The sequence below is a fragment of the Erithacus rubecula genome (genome assembly GCF_903797595.1).
Source record: "Erithacus rubecula genome assembly, chromosome: 1".
NCBI lineage: Eukaryota > Metazoa > Chordata > Aves > Passeriformes > Muscicapidae > Erithacus > Erithacus rubecula.
In genome coordinates, this window is record NC_136658.1 from 26287474 (window position 1) to 26307765 (window position 20292).

General features: G+C 51.0%; 3 protein-coding genes across 5 annotated transcripts; 2 read left to right on the plus strand and 1 right to left on the minus strand.

Annotated features, from left to right (window-relative positions):
• Positions 1 to 208: 208 nt before the first annotated feature.
• CDCA3 (cell division cycle associated 3) lies at positions 209 to 2856 on the minus strand. 2 transcript variants are annotated; one of them, XM_079319701.1, is made up of 5 exons: positions 2508 to 2856; positions 2305 to 2434; positions 2033 to 2224; positions 1006 to 1127; positions 209 to 593 (listed from the first exon to the last, which is right to left on the minus strand). In XM_079319701.1, the coding sequence occupies exons 1-5, from the start codon at positions 2619 to 2621 to the stop codon at positions 465 to 467; spliced, it is 687 nt and encodes a 228-aa protein (XP_079175827.1). In that variant the 5' UTR covers positions 2622 to 2856; the 3' UTR covers positions 209 to 464. The 2 variants fall into 2 exon arrangements, with proteins under 2 accessions (XP_079175827.1, XP_079175826.1); XM_079319700.1 differs by having other exon boundaries at positions 209 to 599.
• Positions 2857 to 2991: 135 nt separating this feature from the next.
• On the plus strand, positions 2992 to 17507 carry USP5 (ubiquitin specific peptidase 5). 2 transcript variants are annotated; one of them, XM_079319337.1, is made up of 20 exons: positions 2992 to 3151; positions 4589 to 4714; positions 5011 to 5077; positions 7791 to 7924; positions 8213 to 8358; positions 8651 to 8835; positions 9398 to 9492; positions 9993 to 10186; positions 10339 to 10410; positions 11624 to 11705; positions 11915 to 12040; positions 12365 to 12518; positions 12878 to 13052; positions 14346 to 14434; positions 14627 to 14818; positions 15344 to 15487; positions 15640 to 15785; positions 15870 to 16023; positions 16663 to 16747; positions 16912 to 17507. In XM_079319337.1, the coding sequence occupies exons 1-20, from the start codon at positions 3044 to 3046 to the stop codon at positions 17003 to 17005; spliced, it is 2568 nt and encodes an 855-aa protein (XP_079175463.1). In that variant the 5' UTR covers positions 2992 to 3043; the 3' UTR covers positions 17006 to 17507. The 2 variants fall into 2 exon arrangements, with proteins under 2 accessions (XP_079175463.1, XP_079175464.1); XM_079319338.1 differs by having other exon boundaries at positions 2993 to 3151; positions 14627 to 14749.
• TPI1 (triosephosphate isomerase 1) lies at positions 17482 to 20292 on the plus strand. Its single transcript, XM_079319664.1, has 7 exons — positions 17482 to 17817; positions 18452 to 18575; positions 18652 to 18736; positions 18852 to 18984; positions 19098 to 19183; positions 19375 to 19462; positions 19733 to 20292. The coding sequence occupies exons 1-7, from the start codon at positions 17706 to 17708 to the stop codon at positions 19849 to 19851; spliced, it is 747 nt and encodes a 248-aa protein (XP_079175790.1). The 5' UTR covers positions 17482 to 17705; the 3' UTR covers positions 19852 to 20292.

Genomic DNA, 20292 nt, shown 5'->3' on the forward strand with positions numbered 1-20292 from the left:
GTGACACTGGATATACATTGGTTTCCTGCAGGGAGCTGCAGCTCCCCAGCTCACACTGTGTGGATTCAAGGCCACACCCTTCAGCATGCTCCAGGCAGGGGACAAGGCAGTTTTAAGGATAATGAAAAGCTGGACCATTTGTTCCTGAACCCTTGTCCCAAAGAAAATATTGTGCTGGGCAAGCACACTATCAGGACATACAGTCAGCAAAGGCTGAACACAAATTTATTTACTAGAGATAAAAACTCTATGGAAAAATCAATACAGATGATATACAATAAAAGACACAAAGTCTGTGCTGGACATAAAACTTGACAAGTTAGGAAGAGGAGGGAGAGATCTTTCCCCAATAGGGATAGGTGAAAAATGTGACCACTTTGGGGATTCAGTCTATTGTAGCATTTCTCCCCACCAGAAAATTCTCAAAACATAGGAGCAAATTATAGGAAGATCCTGAAAAATGTTTAGTTCTCCACAAAAGGACACTGTTGGTTCTCTTTGTTCAAGTCACTCCAAGCACAGTTCCCAGATTTAAGGCTCCTGCTCAGATCCACTTCCTTCTTCTCTCCAAGGCTCTCTCCCAACACGTGCCTCTTGCCCTAGAGAAATAAAAAACCCAAACACAGAGTGTAAAACACAAGTTAATTGAAGGTTAGTTAATTCTCAACAGAATATGTAGCCTATTTTCAGGTCATGCAGCTTGGACTCTCGTGTGACAACATACAAGAGTGACTTTTTCCTACAGCCTGAAGAGAAATACACTGAAATGGGGAATTTCACAGTCAGGCCAAAGACACACATTGAACAAGACTCAGACACATTTAGTGTCAAGACTGACCCAGAGACAAACATTTGTGAATTACTAGTAAATTACTAGTCTCTACAGGCCTAGGAGGCCACAGTTCTAAACTGGGATCCTACAAGACACAGAAATGAAAGGATTTGGCTTTTTTTTTTTTTTTTAAGCTCAATCTCCCTCCCTCAGTATGACCCATTAAGCTTTACCTGGCGAGGGACAGGAGCACTGGGAGAATTATCATCTCGTAGAATGCTGAGGGGAGAGCGGCCAGTTCCTCCAGGTGTCACCATGAATTTGTTGTTGGGCTTGGGTCTTATGGGCTTGCTCACTAGTTGGCAAAAGGAAACACAATAGTGCATCATGACAAGGCTCAAAGGTCCTGGATTTTAAATGCCTCCTGGCCTTTATCAAAGACTTACCCAAGGGCTTTGAGGCAAAGGGATCACAGAAAGGTTAATGTTGGAAGTGAACTCCATATGACCTACTCCAGCACGGCCACCTAGAGCCCATTGTGCAGGACCATGTTCAGGTGTCTCTTGGATATCTCAAAGGATAAAGACTCTGCAACCTCTCTGAGCAACCTGCTCCAGTGCTTGGTCACTCTCACAGTGGAAAAAAAAGTTTCCTGATGTTCAGGAACTTCCTGTACCATTCTCTCCCCTTTGCCTTTGGTTCCATCATTGGGCACCACTGAAAAGAGCCTCGCTCTCCCTTCCTTAAAGCCTTCCTTCAGGTATGTTTATCTCTTAATAAGATATCCCCTGAGCGTTTTCCCCTCCATGTTGAACAGTCCCTGTTGCTCCTCCAGGGAGCAGTGCTCAGCACGGAGCTTTCTAAAGCACAGTCTGTATCACAGCCTCCCAGCACTGCTCAGCCATAGCTCAGGGGTGTGCTGCCCACCCTTGCTCCATAGCCCTTCCCAAGGAGAAACTAGAAGGTCCCTCTGGGCAGGTCTCCACAGCCACAAACCCATCTCAGAGAGAGGAAGAGTTGTCATATACCTCTTGATTCAATACAGGCTGAAAACCATTTCGGTTTGATAACACAAGGGTTCCCAGAGCGGTGCCCCGGCGGTGGGACGCAGCCGAACCGCGGGCTAGGGACCGGCTCCGGCGGGCGCAGGCCTGGAGAAGGCCCCGAGCCAGACGGGGCCCGGAGCCCCGACTTGCCCGGAGCCATCCCGGGCAGCGCTGCGGGCACACGGGGCCGTGCCAGCCCACCCCGAGCACTTACCCGCGGAGTGGCCGTGCCCGGAGGGGCGGCCGGGCCGGGCCGTGCCGGGAGAGGGCGGCCTCTCGGCGGGCGGGGAGCGGCGCCGGGCCGGTTCGTCGGCGGGGCCCGCCGCTCCCGGCGGCGCCGGCTCCGGGGCCGCGGCTTCGGCTCCGAAGGCCTCGCTGAGCTGCTTCACCAGGCGGTCCACGCTGTCTGCCGGGGACGGAGGGGGCCGGGTGAGCCTCCGAGTCAGGCCGCCCCTCAGCCCGCCCACCCACGGCGGCCCCACTCACCACTCGACACGGCTCGCATGGGCGTGCGGGAGATACCGGGCGTGGGCGAGCGCGGGTCCCGCTCCTGGTCAGTGCCCGCCAGCGACTCGGCGGGGCTGGGCTGCGGGCTGCCCGCCGGCGAGCTCACCACCTGCGGAGAGGGCAGCCGTGGGGGCGGCGGGCCGGAGCCGCGCCGGGGGAAGCGGCGGCGGGAGGGCGCCTACCTCGATGGGGGTGCGCAGGATGCCGGCGGTGGGGGAGCGGGGGTCGCTGACGTGCGCTAGGTGCTTGTTGCGCGGCGCGCCCGGGGTGGCGGGGACGCTGCCGGAGGCCCCCATGGCGGCGGCGGCCACACTGCACCCCTGCGCCGCAGAACGCGCCGTTCGAATCTCCCGCGTGCCGGGCGGTGCCGCCGCCCATTGGTCGCTGCGCAGGGGCGGGGCTCACCGAGTCACGCCCACCTCCCCGCCCCGCCAGCCCGTCGGCGCCGCAGTCCCTGCCCGTCACGTCCCGCCTCGCCCCGCTGTCAATCTTCAGGGACAGACCCGCCCCTTCGCCCCTCTCTACGCCGCTATTGGTCAAGGAGCCCGGCACCGCCTCCCGCGGTGGCCAGAGGGCGGCTGCGATTGGGCGAGCTGGAGGGTCGGCACGGGGAGTCCGGCCCTCAGCCTCGCTGCCGATTGGCCAGGGCCCGCCTGACCGCGCAGGGCCGCGATTGGGCGGGGCGGGGCTGTGGGCGGTGCCGCTGTGAGCCGCTGTCATGGCGGAGCTGAGCGAGGCGTTGCTGTCGGTGTTGCCGTCCATCCGGGTGCCCAAGGCCGGCGACCGAGTCCACAAGGACGAGTGCGCCTTCTCCTTCGACACGCCGGTAAGCGCCCCCCGCCGCCGGCCCGCTCGCCCGCCCTGGCTACTCCCGCCGCGGCCGGCTCCCACTTCACCGCCAGCCGGGGCGCCGCCCGCGCGGGGCCTCACGGGATTTGTGGTTCCCTGATGGCCGCGGCGGCCGCTCCCGGGCGACGCGCAGGGCCCTCGCGGACTACTGCACCCGGCGTGCCCCGCGGCGCGCCCCGCCCGCCCGCGGTGCGCTGGGGACTGTAGTTCTGGGGCCGGGGCGGGCGTGGGCAGGGCGCTCACCCCAGCCAGCGGCGGCCCGGCCCGCCGGCAGCCCCTAGAGAGAGAGCGCCCCTGGCCCGAACCCTCCTGCGGGGCTCGCCAGCATTTGCTGTCCGGCAGGGGGCGGGGGTCGGACGCGTCCCGGGCCCGCCCTCAGCGACGAGGGGCGGGCCGGGGGTCCCGCCCTGCCCGGGTCTGAGCCGCCTCTCCGGCCTCGGCGCGCGGCGTGGCCCGGGAGGCGGGGGGCGAGGCCGTGCTGTGTCATTAAGATGGCAGTGGTCCCTTCTCCAGCCATCTCCACCCCGCTGGCATCTCTGCGCTTCCTGCGCTACCCCCGCTCGGCCTGAGCGGACCTGGGGAGGCGAAGGCAGCGGGAGGGCGAGGTCCCCCTTGAGCTTCTTTGTGGCTCCCGTCCGGGCTGAGCCCCAGCCCAGCAGACATGGGCTGCGGCTGGAAGATACGGGTCCTTGAGGAAGTGGCACACGGCATCCTCACCCTCTTTCCCTCCCCGAGCTCCACAGTGATGCCTGACCCTGCACTGCCCACTCTGTCTAATCCCAGCAGCTTCTGAAAGCTTTATAGTGGTTTTTCTCCTTTCCAGCCTCTGCATTTGGGTCCCCTGCCCCTTCAATTTATAAAGCATATCTGTTGAATGAATGTGGTCTTGTCCTGCTGCTGGTGGGATGGTGGGGGTGCATTCTGTATCCATTTCCAAGCTGCTCACAGGCTTTTGAACACAACACCCAAAGTAAACAGTGGTCTGTTAACCTTCCTTTCACACTGTAGCTTGGCAGCGTTCCCTATGGCACTGGGAGTCACGCATTTGGACAGGGTGCCACAGTTCTGCTGGTAATGATTGTACTGTGCTCTGAACTTGTAAACCGTGCATGCTAAGGGCATTTTACGAGATAAACTCATGGAAACTCAGGCCTTCCTGATTTGGTAGCAACCTGCCATAAATGAACACACAAATAGCTTTTTAAATACATCATCATGACAGGAGTACCTGTTCTTCTGGGACAGCCAGGCTGGGGCTTGCCACCCTATTTCTTGCTAGCTGTTTGTGGCTGCTATGTAGAAATGAGCTGTTGCCATGACTTAAGGAATAATGACTAGTTTGCCATGCCTATCCTAGCAGCTGGAATGGCATTCCTTACCACCTCCCTTCAGTTTTGTCCCTCCTTACTTCCAGGAGTCAGATGGCGGCTTGTATATCTGCATGAACACGTTCCTGGGCTTTGGGAAGCAGTATGTGGAAAAGCACTATCAGAAAACAGGCCAGCGGGTCTACCTGCACCTCAAAAGGACACGTAAACCGGTAAAAAGTGAAAATATGTGTGCTCAAACATGCTGTGAGATCAAAAGGCAGGCTGTGTCTGTGCACTCCATAAGATACAGAGCTTTCTCTCCTGAGATACAGCTGCTGTTTTTCCTGGTGAATTGAGGGACACTCATGCTTCAGTTCTGCTTATGCAGAGTTGTTGTATGGATTGCCCTTGTTGTTTCTGCCTAGTTTCCTGCTGTTTTCAGAGTAGCTTGATTTCAACCTTAAGGCTTGCCATAGCATGCCTGTCCCCTTACCTCTTATTTCCCTCTTTCTTCTCAATGCCACAGAAGGAAGAGGACACCAACTCCAGTGCTGGGGACCCCCCGAGGAAGAAACCAACTCGCTTGGCTATTGGTAAGGAAGCACCTATGTCCTGAACTACTTGTGTTCAGCCAGTCCTGAGCTGCCTGGTTTGTCCCTTTTGGCTAGTATCCCTGGCCAAATTCATGTTTTCAAGTGTGTCTTGGATGAGCAGTTCTTGTAGAACAGTCATTAAGGTGTTCTGTGTCCAAAGTTGCATCTTGTTTTCCATGGATAAATATGTTTTTTATCCTCTGCCATGACCTTGCATGTCTGGCTCAGCTTGGTGTGGGGATCACCAAACTGGAACTGTTGCTTAAACAGTTCAACATCAAGCTGAAGTAAGTTTGAGAAAATATATGTCCGAGAAAAGTAAGTTTTTAGCTCCTGGCAGATAAACTATTTTTTAAACTACTCTGATATTTAACTAGCATTATTGATATAGACAGGAAAGAAATTAATGGTAAATGATGCATTAAGATTTTTGGCTCATTAGGTCTTATAAGGCTGATGCTGGAGGAAATACATATGAGCATTAAAGCATAAAAAATATTTTAAATCTTCCTTTTTTTAAAAGAACAAGGCTGGTGTTCCATTACTGTCTTTCACCAACTGAGAGGGCTGTCATGGCAATCAGTGGAGATGCTGCTTATTTGGAGCAGTCTCAGCTGGTAATTTCTGAGCCATTAAGGAGACACATAAAGGAAGGGACAGGAACATTTGTAGCAGTAACAGGTTCTTGGCTTTCTGGAAGCTGACCACTAGAGGGAAATCCAGAAACTGAACCATGAACGTCTTGATTTTGGATCACTTTTTCTCTGGTTACTCGTCTGCTGCCAGAGCACAAGCACCACTATTAAGACTGTCAATTACTCTCTGTTTTGCTGGTGAGCTGAGTAAAACCCCAAAGATCAATTTTAGAAAAATTGAGCCTGGAGTCTCTGTTTCTTCAGGTAGCCAATGCTTTTATATATATATATATATGTGTAATTATGCTGCTTTGGGAGAGATGAGGCATGGTCTGCATTTTGAGTTATTTCTGCATCCTGAATTCAACAAAGGTCTTGCAACAAGTGGTGTCTGTGGCTTGGCAAAATAACAGCTTAGTGGTGTGAATGGAGCAGGAGAGAATAAAAGGAAGTATTAGCCCTGTGAGACAATGGTCTCAAGTTCAGAAGAAGATGGGGTTTTTTTATCTTTGTTTTAGCTGAACTGTGGTGGTTTAGCTGATCCTGACATGGGAGATTTTTTTTAAAGTGCTAGAAAGATTTGTGAAAAGAATGTGGCCCTTGATCTCTCAGTACCTCACTTTCCCCTGCCAATGACAGTGCCTGCCTCCTGTGCCTCCATGTTGTTTGATGGATTTTGTGGTGTGTAGTGCTTAGGTACCACCATGGAAAGGGAGGCAGCATGCCTCAGGCCAGGATGGTGGCTATTGACCCTCTTCCTCATCTGCAGCCTCAGAAGGTTCACCTAACTACCTGAGGGGACCACACCAGTCTGGTTTAGTTGGTTTAGGGTTCAGGAATTGTGTTATGCCCTGGGGGATTGTGTATTGCTTTACTCTATGAAGTGGTGACAGGAAATCTCTGGGCTGTGCTGAAGAGGCACAGAAGAGGATTATCTAGGTATTTTGCATGATGCTGGTGACTGTTTTCTAAAACCATTGTGTTCATATGTAGAAGTTTGTGCATAGTGTAAAAATTGTAGGTATCTAAAGAGGGAGTTGCAGGAGATAGCATACGACTGGATATTTTTGATAAGAATGTTTTAAGGAAATACAGTAGTGGTTATCAGAACTGTGTTGCACACAGGATTCTTGAGGCAGAAGCACTGAGCATCAAAAGCTTTTATTCCCTTCAGAGATTTGTTGCAGCTGTAGATGTTCAGATACTTGTTTCTGTGATTATTGCAGACACTACATGCAGTTTTTACAAATATAAAGGTTAAAAACACAGGGAGTTTAGGTTGCTGATAAGCCATGTATCTTCTGCCTTTTGGGACATATCTGCAGAACAGAGAAGGCCAAGCTTTTCCTCTGAGTACATAATCCAAAAACTGTAGGTGAGGGAACCTGCAGAAACTGCAGATGTTTTGGTGAGCATCCATGATGACTCTTTACAATTGGCAAATAATCTTTTATGTATGGCTCTCCAGTTTCTGGTGCAGAAAGCACCAGTTTCTGGAAAGCACAGCTAGGTGGGCATAGAAACTACTATCACTATAGTTCAGACTTCTTCTGCAATTCTGGATATTCTGGTTCCAAAGGAGCTCCTGGTTCTTCTTGCTTGAGTGTGGTATTCTAGACTATCCTTTCTGGAAAGGGCGAGAAAGAAAGGCAGGCTTCTTAAAGATGCTGGTAACCTGACCTTTGTCCTGGCTTCCAAGGTGATCTCTTCATGCACATCTCCATTCGTTGTCTTGAGTATTCTGGTAAAGGATGGACACCAGTGCTTTATCTGGCCAATGCCTCTCTAGAGGAGGTTGGGTTTTCTTCCTGGTTGTAACCAGACTATGGAGATTGTTTTTAAGCATCTGTAAAAAAAGCTGGGAAAAATAAACCTGTTCTCACTATGCTTATGATTTTTCCTGTGAAGTCCACACCGTTAGCAGAAGCTCTGGGATCCAGAAGCGGTAGAAAGATTGTGGATCACTGATTTAGATCTTTGTCTTAGTCATGGTGCCTTATTTCATGTAGGCTGTGAGGAAAGAAGCTTTTTAAGGTCTTTGGTTTCACCTGTTACCACAATGTTTTTTCTTCTTGTAGGTGTAGAAGGTGGATTTGACATCACAGAAGAAAAGTTTGAATATGACGAAGATGTAAAAATAGTAATTTTGCCAGACCATTTGGATATTCCACGTGATGGGCTGGAGGGACTACCAGACATGGTCAAAGACAGGGTATGTTTGGGTGGCTGTGTTTACTGTTGGTGAGGAAATGTACTGCTACAGAGAAGGAAACTGCCCTGTAAAAGGGATCCTGCTCTGGAGTCTCAGCTGGCAGTCATCAGGATTGTTCTGCACTTACACAGTGCTTTATATTACAGAGTCCTGACTTGTGTGTGACTGAAGCTCCCAAAAGTCTCAAGCGACTTGTCTAAATTTGCAGTATTGTGGCACCGGAAGCTTCTTGTGCCCTTACTGTGGTAGGCCAGCCCTTCATGTTCTCTCCTTCTGTCCTGATTCCAGATTGCCAGTGCTATTGAGGCCATCCTGACAGCAGATTCAGCCTCCCGGAAGCAGGAGGTGCAGGCTTGGGATGGGGAGGTTCGACGTGTTTCCAAGCACGCTTTCTCCCTGCACCAGCTTCAGAATGACGTCCGCATCCCGCCGTGGTGAGCACAGTACTGGAGCTTGCTGTGTCACTGTGTCCCAGGCCCTTCTCCTGTGCTGGGCTGCAGCAGCAGATGAGACCTCTGTGGTAAAGAGTCTCAGAGTGTGCCTTGTCAGAGTAGATGCAGGGGAGGTGGCACACTAAGGTCTATCAGGATTCTCAGTGTTCTGTAGTAAAAGAGGAGCAAGATCCTCATACAGCGGAAGTTGCAGTGGGCAGCAATGGCAAGGGCTTGGGAGGTAGAAGCCAGAGGCTTTCCCTGTGAGCTCCTTTTCTCTGTTCCTCCTCCATAGTGGCTGGAAGTGCAGCAAGTGTGACATGAAGGAGAACCTGTGGCTGAACATGACTGACGGAGCCATCCTCTGTGGGCGGCGCTACTTCGATGGCAGCGGCGGCAACAACCACGCGGTCGAGCACTACCGAGAAACCGGCTACCCGCTGGCTGTGAAACTGGGAACCATCACTCCTGACGGGGCTGGTGAGAAGGGGGAGCCTCCCAGGGTTAGGGGTGCCAGGCTCCACTCAGGCTGGTGCAGGTCTCTTGCAGTATCAGGGTGGTGTTGGCCATCTCGTGACCTGGAACATGCAGTGCCATCTCATTGTCAACTTTGCCACTCTAACTTGCTTCTTGTGTGAGGCAAAGAACGAGCTGATAAAAGAACCTTGCCTTCCTCAGCCTCTCCCTTGTAATTGGGAGCTTTTAGAATAATTATCCAGGTTGCCATGTGATTTTCTGTCTTGGGGTGTGTTCACAAAGAATTGTGTGTTCAAATCCTCAGTGAAAAGTATATGACACAGTAACCCACTTTCCTTACTCCTGGTGTAAATGTACTTCTGTACCCTGATGGGTGACAAAGTTGTCTTGTCACATGTTTAGGAGGAATCTCAATATTCTGTCTATGTTATTCTGCTGAGAAAGGGCAAAACCCCCAATGGCTCAGTTTGTCAAAGCCCCCAGTTCTGAGCAGTTTCTTTATGCAGCTGTGAATTTGAGATCACAGGCCATTATAAGTTTCTCTTTTTTCTGTTTTCCTGCATAGATGTCTACTCCTATGATGAGGATGACATGGTGTTGGATCCCAACCTAGCAGAGCACCTGGCACACTTTGGGATTGACATGCTCAAGATGCAGAAGGTGAGGAGGAAGTGGTGTCCTCCATAGGCCCAAAAGAAGAGAGAAGCAGCTCTGTGGTGTCTTAGCTGGATTCCAGCTTTCTATGCTGAACAATTCATGGTCAAGAAACCCTGGGGATTTTTGTCACACAGGGAGTTGTCTCTTCTGCCTGTCTTCTTTGATTGCCTTTTTTGCCTTTCTTTCATCTCCCTCAGGTTTATTTCCCTGGGGTTATATGTCAGTACTGTGGGCAGGGAGACTCCCAGGTGCTGAGCTTTTTTTGTTAGTATGTGGTTTCCATGCTTCTTTATAGGGAATGGTTCAGATTTCTCCCATATTTCTTTTCCCTCCTCTTTCTGTCCCAGGTATTCATATATATGGAAACAACTCCTGTTTCTTCCTCCTCTACTTACAGAATAAAACAAAATGGATTTGACTCTGTTTCTCTAGAGTTTTGCACTTTTCACACCTCTGATGTTTCCTTGAGTCTTTGAGGATTTCCCTGTTCTTTCCCTCTGCAGACAGACAAGACAATGACAGAACTGGAAATAGACATGAACCAGCGCATTGGGGAGTGGGAGCTCATCCAGGAGTCTGGCGTTCAGCTCAAGCCCCTCTATGGGCCTGGGTACACTGGTATCCGTAACCTGGGCAACAGTTGCTACCTCAACTCTGTGATGCAGGTGCTGTTCAGTATCCCAGACTTCCAGAGAAAGTAAGTGATCTTAATCACTCCTTTCCATTAGTCTGGGATCAGTACAAAAGTCTCATAGAAAGGGGAGCTTCTGTTGCAGTCATCATGCTCAGAACTGCATTTTTACCAGATGAAGCTGCATATGCCTTAGATTGCTCCATTTTGCTCTGCAGGTATGTGGACAAGCTGGAGAAGATATTCCAAAGTGCACCTTCTGACCCCACACAGGATTTCAGCACACAAGTGTACGTAGGATTTTGGTGAGAGGAGGAAGGCTGAGGCCTGGATGCATCCCCTCTGTGCTACTTTGCTCCAGGATTCTCCCTCAAGCTTCACATCTCTTTCCTTGCCTGTCACCAGAGACACTGATCCTCAGTGATCATTAAGGATCTAAGCCAAGGAAGTTCAGCTGAATGCCCTAGGTGGAGAGGACAGAGTGGACCTTGTATGCATGAGAGGCTCTGAAATCTACTACATGTGTTATGCCTGTTAAACTGGGGGGATTTCTGGAAGGCAGCTTCTGTCTTCATTAACAGTTAAAAGAGGCTTGCTGTCTGCACTGGAGAGAGATGGCAAAGAGCAAGGGGATATGTAGGTTTAGGCAGCTTTATTCTCAGTGGATAACTTATGTATGCTTAAAGAGGCTTCCCTCAAGAGGTACTGTGCAGGAGAATATGCAGAAGGAGAAATACAAGATTTGAGAGGAGGTTGCATTTTAAGTACATTAAATCTGTGGTACACCTGCTCTCAAACAAGCATGTGGAGGTTTTGGGTAGAGGAGTGGAAGGTGGCATTTGTGGGCAGAGAGTTCAGTGGTACAGGAGGATTCTAAATTTGAGCAGCCTGGAGTGAGGTGTTCACTGAGAGGGGATTAAGGTGAGACAGCCAGAATGATTATTGCCTGGGCAAAGGCAGGAGTTAGTAAGGTTTGGTTCCAGACAAATGGCGATAATGATAGGGAAGGATGCAGTGAAGTGGAATAGCAGGAGGGTCTGGGCATAGGAGGAAATCGCTGAACACTTACTGTTGTCCATTAAGTGCCTCATCAGTCAATCTTCCTCTGGGAAAACGTGATCAGTCTGCTCACAGCAGTCTATTTCTGGCTCAGACAATTTCTGTGTGCCCTGTTGTCTCTGTTCTCCCCCACAGGCTGCAGCTCAGCCTGGCTGTTGCGCAGCTGCTGTGTGGCTCAGCACAGCTGTTCCTTCATGTTCTACTCAGTGTGCAAGCAGTGGTTGAGATTGGCACCCTAAAGCCCTGGTAACTTTGAAGGCAGTGATGTTTCCAGGAGTCAGAGAGCAGACCACAATAAGATAATCTTGCCTGGTGCAGCAGAGATAGTTGTTACCTGTGAGACTGACAGCCCATGGCAGTGTTACAGCTGGATAGGTTGATGTGGCTCCTGGAGCATGTGAGATTGAAGAAACATTGATCCTAACAGTGACTTTGTCATTCCAGAGCCAAACTGGGCCATGGACTGCTTTCTGGGGAGTATTCAAAGCCAGCTTCTGCAGATGGGGAGCAGCAGCCTGATCAGAAGGTGAGTATTGGATATGGCATCGTCTTGATGCATGTGTTGCATGGGGTATTGTGCATGCAAAGGAGGGAGAACCCTTTCTGAGGATGTGCTGGGGCTTGTTCTGAGGCCTGTCACCTGAAGAAAAGCATGGCTAAGAATAGAGTGTTACATTCCAGGACACATGCTTGGCAAATTATGACCACCTTCCTCTTCCACACTGTTATTTGCAGGGTATGCAAAATGGCATTGCTCCACGCATGTTCAAGTCCCTCATCGGAAAGGGGCACCCAGAATTTTCCACTAACCGACAGCAGGATGCCCAGGAATTCTTTCTGCACTTCATCAACATGGTGGAGGTAATGGTTGAGTCTATCTGTCTTACCATGGAAAAGTCCAGCTCGATTTTCTTCCCACAGCAAGGGATGAGGAGTGAGGGTGAGAAGCAGAGAGAGGGAGAGAAGACAGGAAGATGGGCCATCTAGCACCTGCCAGGGTGGAGAAGGAAAATCATGGCTTCCTAGAGTACAGAAGTCAGCTTTAGTTTCCTCTTTGCTGTCTTTTCTAAGGGACTGGGTACAGAAGTGAATACTCTTCAGCCACGTGCAGTGTGACATCAGTGTTACAGCAGATATTTTTTTCTGCCATTCTGATGTTACGTCTGTCCTTCTAATCTTCTTCAGAGAAACTGCCGCAGCTCGGAGAACCCTAACGAGGTCTTCCGTTTTCTGGTGGAGGAGAAGCTGAAGTGCCTGGCCACAGAAAAGGTGAAATATACCCAGCGAGTGGACTATATTATGCAGCTGCCTGTGCCCATGGATGCTGCACTCAACAAAGGTCAGTAATGTGCCAAGACCAGAACAGTAGCAAACCCTATGTTTGTATATTGTACTGTTCTTACAGAACTCCTTAAATGAGAAGGGGACTTCTCTGCCACTTCTGAGGCCAGATCCTTCTCCTGCTTTTGTGGGATCAGGCTGATGGCCCTTTAGAGCCTTTCCCTTGGACACCACAAGCTGGGCTGTGATTCAGCAGCAAAACAGGAGTGACTGCAGTGGCAGAACTGTGCTCTGGAAGCTGTGCTCCGTTCTCGATGGCGTGTATCTATAGGCCTGCTCTGCCTCTGGGTGTAGCTTACACCAGTCACTTTGTAGGTACCTAGAGGTGATCCTTGACTCCTGTGCTTTATTCTCCAGATGAACTGCTGGAATATGAGGAGAAGAAGAGGCAGGCAGAGGAGGAGAAGCAGCCGCTGCCTGAGCTGGTGCGAGCCAAGGTGCCTTTCAGCTCCTGCCTTGAGGCCTATGGAGCTCCAGAGCAGGTGGATGATTTCTGGAGCACAGCCTTGCAGGCCAAGTCTGTGGCTCTCAAGTAAGTGTCTTCAGCTGAGCTGTGATGAACTGGCCATAGCTGCATCTCTGGGGACTCCTTGTGGCTTGGGGGAAGAACCATTACTGAAGCTTTGTAGTCCTCCATACCCTGGGTCCACAGAATATTGAAGCATAGAGGGGATCAGTCTATCAGTGCTGGAATGGTTGCCCTCAGTGGGCAGAACAGCAGTGCTAGTGAAGTCCTAGCCATCAGATTTCAGTTGCTGAGGGGCTACAAAAACACAGTGATATTTCAGAAAACTACTAGCTTTTACTGTAAATTTAAAATTTAGCTTTGGAATCAGTACTGATTGTATGATGACACTGATCTTGCACCATCTCTAAAATTTCTTCACATTTTTTAACTGTTAAGATTTGAGCAGAACACCAAGTGTAACAGATGCCTGAGTTCTTTGAAAGAATGCTATCTTAAATGCTAGTAGCAAGGTTTAAAAACAGCTTTAATTGCTCTCACTGCCATGTAGCACATGCAACTGCAAAGTTGCAGTGACAAGATTATAAATGTAAGCAGCTTTCTGCAGTGATGCTACTGAGTGTTGTTTTGCAATGAAGGTCCTCAAAGAGTTGGAAGTGCTTTTATGACAAATACTCCATTATTAAGCAATAGCTACTATAAACAAACATCACATTGAAAAATAACATTTTGTTTTAATTTTTACTGAGTTTTATTAAAACGCTTTACTGTTACTTAATTTAGCTCCACAGCATGTTGCAATTATCACCTGGTAATGAGTAACTGTCTCACAGGTGCTTCTCCTTTCAGAAACATTCCCCTCTGTTTTATAAATTCCAGACACTTTCTCAAATTGTATAACTAAATAATGTTTAATCAAATTCAGTTAACTTAAAATTCACTGCTTCTGTTTTGTATCCAAAAAAGTGCTCTTGTGCTTCAAAGCTTGTCCATTCCTGCAGGTGTATCTGTTGGTCTAATAAAAGATATTATTTCCACTACATTCCTTAAGGGCTAGACCTTTAATGAAACAAAATCTGACCAGGCTTGTAAAATACAGGATTGAAAGGTAGAAAATATGTACTATTTTTTTTCTCATCTCCAAGATTTGCATTCCATCTCAACTTGTTAGGGCTTCTGCCTTAGAAATGGTTCTGTGTTTGAGGAGCTTTAAGCTCAGCACAGGAGAGCTGCACAGACCAGTGTATCCCCCAGCCTGCTCAGCACATGGCTCTGCCCTACTCACTGATTTCCTGGAACAGCTAGACACCCTTGATCTTTGCTGATAAAGTATTTAAAAATATTATGTGTCTCTTTCAGAACGACACGGTTCGCCTCTTTCCCAGATTATCTGGTCATCCAGATCAAGAAGTTCACTTTTGGTCTGGACTGGGTGCCCAAAAAGCTCGGTAAGGAGGATGAGAAGTACAGAGCATATAGGTACTGGGGGACATATGGATGTTGTGGTCATTACTATAGGAGGAAAGTAACTATCCCAAAAGTTGCTGCAGACATCCCCGGAGACTTATCCTTCTAGATCTCCCATTCGAGTCCTTTGTTTCTGCCCCTGCACAGAGGCTGAGTAAGACCATATCTTGCAGATGTTTCCATTGAAATGCCAGAGGAGCTGGATATCTCTGCACTGCAGGGAACGGGGCTGCAGGAAGGAGAAGAAGAAATGCCAGACATCGCACCCCCGCTGGTGACACCAGATGAGCCCAAAGGTAGCCTGGGGTTCTATGGCAACGAGGACGACGACTCCTTCTGCTCCCCTCACTTCTCCTCTCCGACATGTTAGTGATTCTCCTCCTCTCTTCCTGATGCCTGACTCATTTCCTTGCTCTCCTTGCCTTGTGTCCCATGCTAGCAGTTTCCCACTTGCTCAGACTTTCCCTGTCCTTTTGTCAGCGATTGCCAGCTGCCTCCCTTGCATGCCTGTTATGCAAGGGGGTTTGTTGATTCCTGTTCCATGCAAGATGGGGGGTGGCGTGTCCGGTGCATTTAGAGGAGGCAGAGATGGGATTTATACAGGATTTAATTGGTAGGGGTACTTAATTTTCACAAACCACAATGGGAGGTCAGGTTCAGAGCTTTCAGAACACCCACTGCTCTGAGTTCATGGGTTGAATAGTTTTGTTCTTTGCCTGTGTGTGAGACTGCTCTTCTGAAGAAGAAAGGTGCCTGAGAAAAGCTGAGTGATGGAACTTGGTGTGAAATAAAGCCAAGAAGTGGTGGCTTGGAGGCTGCATGACACGAGACGAAATGGAGCCAGCAGAGATGGGTGGGAGTGGGTGGCTCTAACTTCTGTCTTCCCACAGCACCCATGCTGGATGAGTCGGTGATTATCCAGCTGGTGGAAATGGGCTTTCCCATGGATGCCTGCCGCAAAGCCGTGTATTACACAGGGAATAGTGGGGTTGAGGCAGCCATGAACTGGGTCATGTCACATATGGACGATCCAGGTATGAGGCCATGGCCATGGTGAAGCTTATGCTCCTGGGCTGTTGTGCTCGTGTCCTACTACCACAGTGGAAAACTGTAGTAGTTTGGACTTGGGCTGTACCCTCTTGGCCAGATCGAATTACTCTGAGCTGTGTTGTGTTTCCTGCTGCAGACTTTGCTAACCCATTAGTTCTCCCTGGATCCAGTGGACCAGGGTCAACCATTGCCTGCCCAGACCCTCCTTCAGAAGACAGTGTAGCCACCATTGTCTCCATGGGCTTCTCCCGGGACCAGGCAATGAAGGCGCTTCGAGCCACGGTGAGAGGCATGGGTGGCATCGGAGTGCAAGGATTTTTTCAGGAACAGGAGCTCTGGAATTCACTGTCTTCTTCTTCCTTCCAGAACAACAGTCTGGAGCGTGCTGTGGATTGGATCTTCAGTCACATTGATGACCTCGATGCAGAAGCTGCTATGGATATCTCAGAGGGGCGCTCGGCAGCCGAGTCCATCTCTGAATCCGTCCCTGTGGGTCCCAAAGTGCGCGATGGGCCTGGAAGTGAGTTCCAAGCCACAGGAATGTGGATTTTGGGGTGCAAACTCAATATGACTTTGTCATTCCTGATCCATGCAGTACTGCAGGTTTTAGCAGCAGCAGCTATTGCATAGCTGGTCTGGTTGTAGAGGTGGAAGCAGGGAGGAAGGGGGAAGGAATGGCAGTAGTCTAGACCCTTCTGGCTGGATGTTACCTGGAAGCCAGTAAGAGAGAGGTTGGGGAAGTGCCATCAAGTGAAAGGAAGGAAGGGCTGTACTGTTTTTATCCAGTGGTTCTGGGAGGCTTTTTTGCTCTTTTGGTTACTACTGAAAAAAGCAGTTCCAGTCTGTGCACACAATTTGTGCCAGAGGTGTTTGGCTGCTGAGTGACATAAGGAGGTAGAATCCATGCCTTGCCCATCCAGCACCCACACCCAAATAAATAGTTGGAAGAGAGAAGGCTAAATGGAAGTTAGCATCTCCCATTTCTCTCTATGTTTGGCCTTAAGACACAGTCACGCTTGATGGGAATCCAGTTCTAAATTATTACCCAGCAGAGCTTCCTTCAGGGATCCTTCTCTAGAGAAGGCTTTGCACAGGGTGTTAGGGAGTAAGACATCTTTCCTCTTTCCCTGACAATCCTGTCTTCCCTCCTTCTCTGAAGAATATCAGCTGTTTGCCTTCATCAGCCACATGGGCACTTCAACAATGTGTGGACATTATGTTTGTCACATCAAGAAAGATGGCAGGTAAGGATTTCCACAGTGTAAGGGAACTGAGGTACTGCTTTAAATCCCCATCTTCCCGTTTCTTCAGAGGTCTTGGGGGGTTGGGGCTGAGAGCATGTGAGTGCAATTGAGTTGTGTCTTAACCATGGAATGGCATTCCTGAGCTCCTCTTGTGCCTGTTTTAGGTGGGTGATCTACAACGACCAGAAAGTCTGTGCTTCTGAGAAGCCCCCCAAGGACCTGGGCTACATCTACTTCTATCAGCGGATTCCCAGCTAGAACATCCTCTTGCTGTGTGTGCTGGGGGGAGTGGGCTGCAGGTGTGGGGGGGAAAGGGGTGGGAGCAGTGAGGGTGGGAGCAGGGTCCCTCTCTTCCCTGCTCCTTTCCCCAGTCCCTTCACGGCCTCTCTGTGGAGACACAGGCAGAGTCAAAAGTTCACTGACTAATCGACTGGGGGCTGGAGCCCCCGTGGACATGAGTGAAGGGGTTCGGGGGGTTGGGAATATCTCTTTCTATAGGAAATGTCCTCACTGTCCCCACCCCCGTGACACACAGCCCTAGTGCTTCGCTGCTTGGTGGGACGGTGCCACCTCCTCGCTGTCCGGGAGGAGAGGAGGGGGCTTGTGTGTACGTGTGGCTTGTTAATGGGGGGGTTCCTCCTGCCGGCCCTGTCGGGCGGGGGCGTGGGGCGGGCAGCAAGGCGGGCCACGAGCAGCGCTTCCCCTTGTGTGCCCTTGACATGCCAAAATACACGAGGGACAAAATAAAAGTGGAAATACCCACCGGCTCCTGTCTGCGCCCCGCCTGGCTGAGGGGAGCGCGGGTGGGGCGGGGGCGGGGCTGTGCGGGGGGCGGGGCGCGCGGGGGGCGGGGCCTCGGCGCCGCCGGGCTATAAAAGGGGCACCGGTCTCCGCGCGCGCTGCCGCCGCTGACCTTCGCCTCTCCTCCGGTTCGGCCTCGCTTCTGCTGCTTCCCGCCATGGCGCCCAGGAAGTTCTTCGTGGGGGGCAACTGGAAGATGAACGGCGACAAGAAGAGCCTGGGCGAGCTCATCCACACGCTGAATGGCGCCAAGCTCTCCGCCGACACCGGTGAGGGCGCGGCCCGCACGTAGCGCACGTCGCACACGGCCCTGCGGAGCCGGGGACCGGGCCCGGGCCCGCGCGGGGGAGCGGCAAATGTCAGAGGGCGGCGGGGGCCTAAATATAACCCCCGGCAGCGGCGCTAAATATACCCGCGAAACGGGATCCGGGTTCCCGCGGCGCTCCCGGCCCATCCCGGAGAGCCCGCGGTCCCGGGGACCCGCGCCCCCATCCCCGCCCCGGGAGCGGGGTCTGGGAGCGCCGGAGCCGCCCCTGCCCCTGGCCCGCCGCCCTGCCCGGGTACGGCCCCAGGCACAACGCGGTGCGGCTCTCCCGCTTCGGCCAGGCCAGGCCCGGGCTGCACGGTGGGATTCTCACCTTTCCAAGCGACCCCTGTGACCTGGCCGTCGGCCTGGTATCGCCTGTCCAGCCCCCGGAAAAGGCTCTCTTCTCTGCAGTTGAGTCATCGGATAGCAGGGATTGCCCTATGGCAGAGGGCTCCCCAAATGTCAGTGAGGAGGGGCACGCCGTGCCTTCCTAGGAGAGAGGGATGACCTCTTGGCGCTCAGGTTTGGGATCAGTGGCTGGGTACATTTTCTGTCCTTTGCCTGTCACAAGGGTAGCTATGTGCTTTGCTTTGCAGAGGTGGTTTGTGGAGCCCCTGCCATCTACCTTGACTTTGCCCGTCAGAAGCTGGATGCAAAGATTGGAGTGGCAGCACAGAACTGCTACAAGGTACCAAAGGGAGCTTTCACAGGAGAGATCAGGTGAGCTCCAGAGAGTAAAGTCAAGATGCCTCTGGGACGTAAATTTCCTCCAGTGAGTCACCTCCTTTCTCCCCAGCCCAGCAATGATCAAGGATATTGGAGCTGCATGGGTCATCCTAGGTCACTCAGAGCGAAGGCATGTTTTTGGAGAGTCTGATGAGGTGAGTGGCCTCATAGAATGGAGACATGGTCCAGCTCAGATAGGTCTGCAAAGACTGGAAAAGTAAGCAATTAAACCAGACCTCCTACCTATTCTTGTTTCTTCTCCGTTCCCAGTTGATTGGGCAGAAGGTGGCTCATGCTCTGGCTGAGGGCCTTGGAGTCATTGCCTGCATTGGAGAGAAGCTGGATGAGAGAGAAGCTGGCATAACAGAGAAGGTGGTTTTTGAACAGACCAAGGCTATTGCTGGTAAGACGAAAGAGAAATGGTTGGTTTGGGTTTTTTTTTAAGCACTTTTCCAGCTCTGCTCTTCCCAGTATTGGGGGTATTGTGCTCACCTCTACCTTCTCTCTCCTCCCTAGATAATGTGAAGGACTGGAGTAAAGTGGTTCTTGCCTATGAGCCAGTTTGGGCCATTGGAACTGGTAAAACTGCAACTCCCCAACAGGTACGAGCAGGAGAGGTGGCTGATTAAATGACCAACTGACCCTTCCCCCTCAGGAAACCTTCCTGAGGTTTCCTTACTGAGAATTTCCTGGAGATTCTTACTGACTTAGGGAACATCTCACTGTTCCCTCATCTTTGGAAAGGAGCTGTGTGCAGAATGGCTCAGGCCTCAGTGTGACTCTTGTATTGCAGGCTCAGGAAGTTCATGAGAAGCTGCGGGGGTGGCTGAAAAGCCACGTGTCTGATGCTGTTGCTCAGTCAACTAGGATTATCTATGGAGGTGAGTCTGGAGTGACTTTCCAGGGCAGGAAGTGCTTAGTTTCTCTACCTGTTGCTGCAGTGGTACATCATTCTCTCTCTGGCAAGGAAACTCTTGACTTTTAGAGCATAAAAATCACATTCTAACTTGTTTGGGTAGCTTTCTTGGATGAATGGGAGACAGTCATGCTGTCTGCAAGAGGTGGCTGGTACCTTAGCAGTCCTGCCATTGCCCTGGCTCCATTTTCCTAGAGCTGGCACATCTGACCTTTAAACACTGCTCCCTCCTTAGGTTCTGTCACTGGCAGCAACTGTAAGGAGCTGGCCTCTCAGCACGATGTGGATGGCTTCCTTGTTGGTGGAGCTTCTCTCAAGCCAGAGTTTGTGGATATTATCAATGCCGAACACTGAAGGCACCCCATGAGGAGCTGTCCCTTGTGGTTAAGAAATGGAAGCAAGAAGGGACCTTTCATTGCACATTTCTCAGTACGGACGCCTCCCTTGAGGCTTTCCCCCTCACAGTCATTGTTCTAGATGTTCTGCTAACCACCCTCACCATGTTGGAGTCCTGTTAGCAGGAGTCTGTCTCAGCAGTCTTGACAGTCTTCTCTTGGAGCTGAATCCTCAGTTTCACGTTGACCTGTTAAAAGCCCACAGCCCACCTGGCCAGTATCTCTCCCTTGCCCTGCAGCCCTGCAGGGGGAGGGGGCCACTGGTGCTGCAGGAAGGAAAAAGGAAGCACAGTCTCTTGCAGCCTAAAGTTCCATCAGCAAGGAACCTGTCAGCTTCAACCCTTGTGAGATGTCTTACCTCACCTGTGTCCCGTACTGAACAATAAATGAAAAAACAAAA